General features: G+C 37.5%; 1 protein-coding gene across 1 annotated transcript; it reads right to left on the bottom strand.

The window, feature by feature from the left end:
- Nucleotides 1-382: 382 nt before the first annotated feature.
- On the bottom strand, nucleotides 383-760 carry LOC112126175 (histone-lysine N-methyltransferase SETMAR-like). The gene has a single exon (XM_024224741.1). It carries the CDS (start codon nucleotides 758-760, stop codon nucleotides 383-385), a length of 378 nt encoding a protein of 125 aa, XP_024080509.1.
- Between the last annotated feature and the right edge of the window lie 642 nt (nucleotides 761-1,402).

Below are 1,402 nucleotides of genomic sequence, written 5' to 3'. Positions count from 1 at the left end.
CTCTTTCAATTTGTTTTCAGTACGTTTTGAAACATGAGGCCTGGGGTTGTCGGAGTATAGAACCTTTGCGATTTACCAATGCAGGTTTTTTGAGTAATTTTTTATGCATTCCGTCAATTTCCTTGCAGTATGATGTAAAGGTAATGGTCTCACCTCTAGGCAAAAAGGAATAGTGAATAATTCCATCCATGGACCACCATACGGTCACCATCAATTTTTTAGGGTCTAAATTTGGTTTTGGCAGATGTCCTGTTTTTTAACCAAGGCCCTGACCGACGCTGATTGTCATATGCAATCTATTTTTCATTGCAAGTGATTATTCTTTCAAGAAAAGGCTCCGTTTTTTGCCTAGCGAGCAACAAAACGCATGTCTCAATGCGCTTTAACCGCTGTCGCTCCGTGAGCTCATGAAGGACCCACAAATCAAGCTTTTTGACTTTTCCTGTTCCTTAATTGTCTTGACACGGTTTGCATTTAATTGTGCTGCGAGTCTTTTGACTGTTTGATAATAATTTTCTTCCACCTGAAGCTTAAGGACATTGTCATCGATCGTTGGAGGTCTTCCGCGGGACACGTTTTCCAATTCGGTAGTGTTCCAATTCCCTTTCGAAAACTTAGCAGACCAATGGCGAATGGTCCGTTCATTTACACTCCCTTCCGCAAACGGCTTACTGATGCTTCTTGCAGCCTCAGCTGCTGAATGACCGAGTTTAAACTGGTAAAGGAATATTACACGAAAATCTCGTATTTCCATGTTCATATTTGGTGGTCTAGTAAAAAGAATGTAATGGATTTGGAACTCATCATTATAAACAAAAGCGGAGGATTAAAAACTGCTTAATTATACTATGTAAAAAATTGGAAGTAAACAACAGAAAACCGCTATATCCTCTCTGAATTTCTAAAACTATAAAATCGTACATTTCATGTGAAACAACTCAATATTATATCGTTTTGTATTACTAGTTGGGCATTTGCCTGTTATTGTAATTAATTCTAAAATATAATATATAACATCAATAAGTAAATAATATATTCCAACGTTTTTTATATAAATTGAAGAAAAAAAATCGTTATTTGATAGTCAGGGATTGAATCGGCCTGGTGATTGAATCTTATCAGCGGTATGCACTGGAAAATAGACGGCCGTAAAGTTTATTTTTTTTTTTACCAACCAGTTTAATTTTAAAGTTTTGATATCGGTTGTCCCAGGGTGGAAATTCCTGTCTGGCCCGTCATGACATACTGTTTCGATTTATCAGAAGAGCTGCTTCCCGAACGAGGCCGGCGGAAGGAAAGGAAGCCATAAACTGACTGAGTAAATGTAAGAGTATCTGCCGATTTTTTAGATTGGCTAAATTTTATGGGCTACCTATTTCACTCCGACTGAATTTATACCTAA

This window comes from Cimex lectularius, unplaced genomic scaffold (genome assembly GCF_000648675.2).
Source record: "Cimex lectularius strain Harlan isolate CLEC.00 unplaced genomic scaffold, Clec_2.1 scaffold8, whole genome shotgun sequence".
Taxonomy (NCBI): Eukaryota; Metazoa; Arthropoda; class Insecta; order Hemiptera; family Cimicidae; genus Cimex; species Cimex lectularius.
This window is presented reverse-complemented; position numbering and strand designations above follow the sequence as displayed.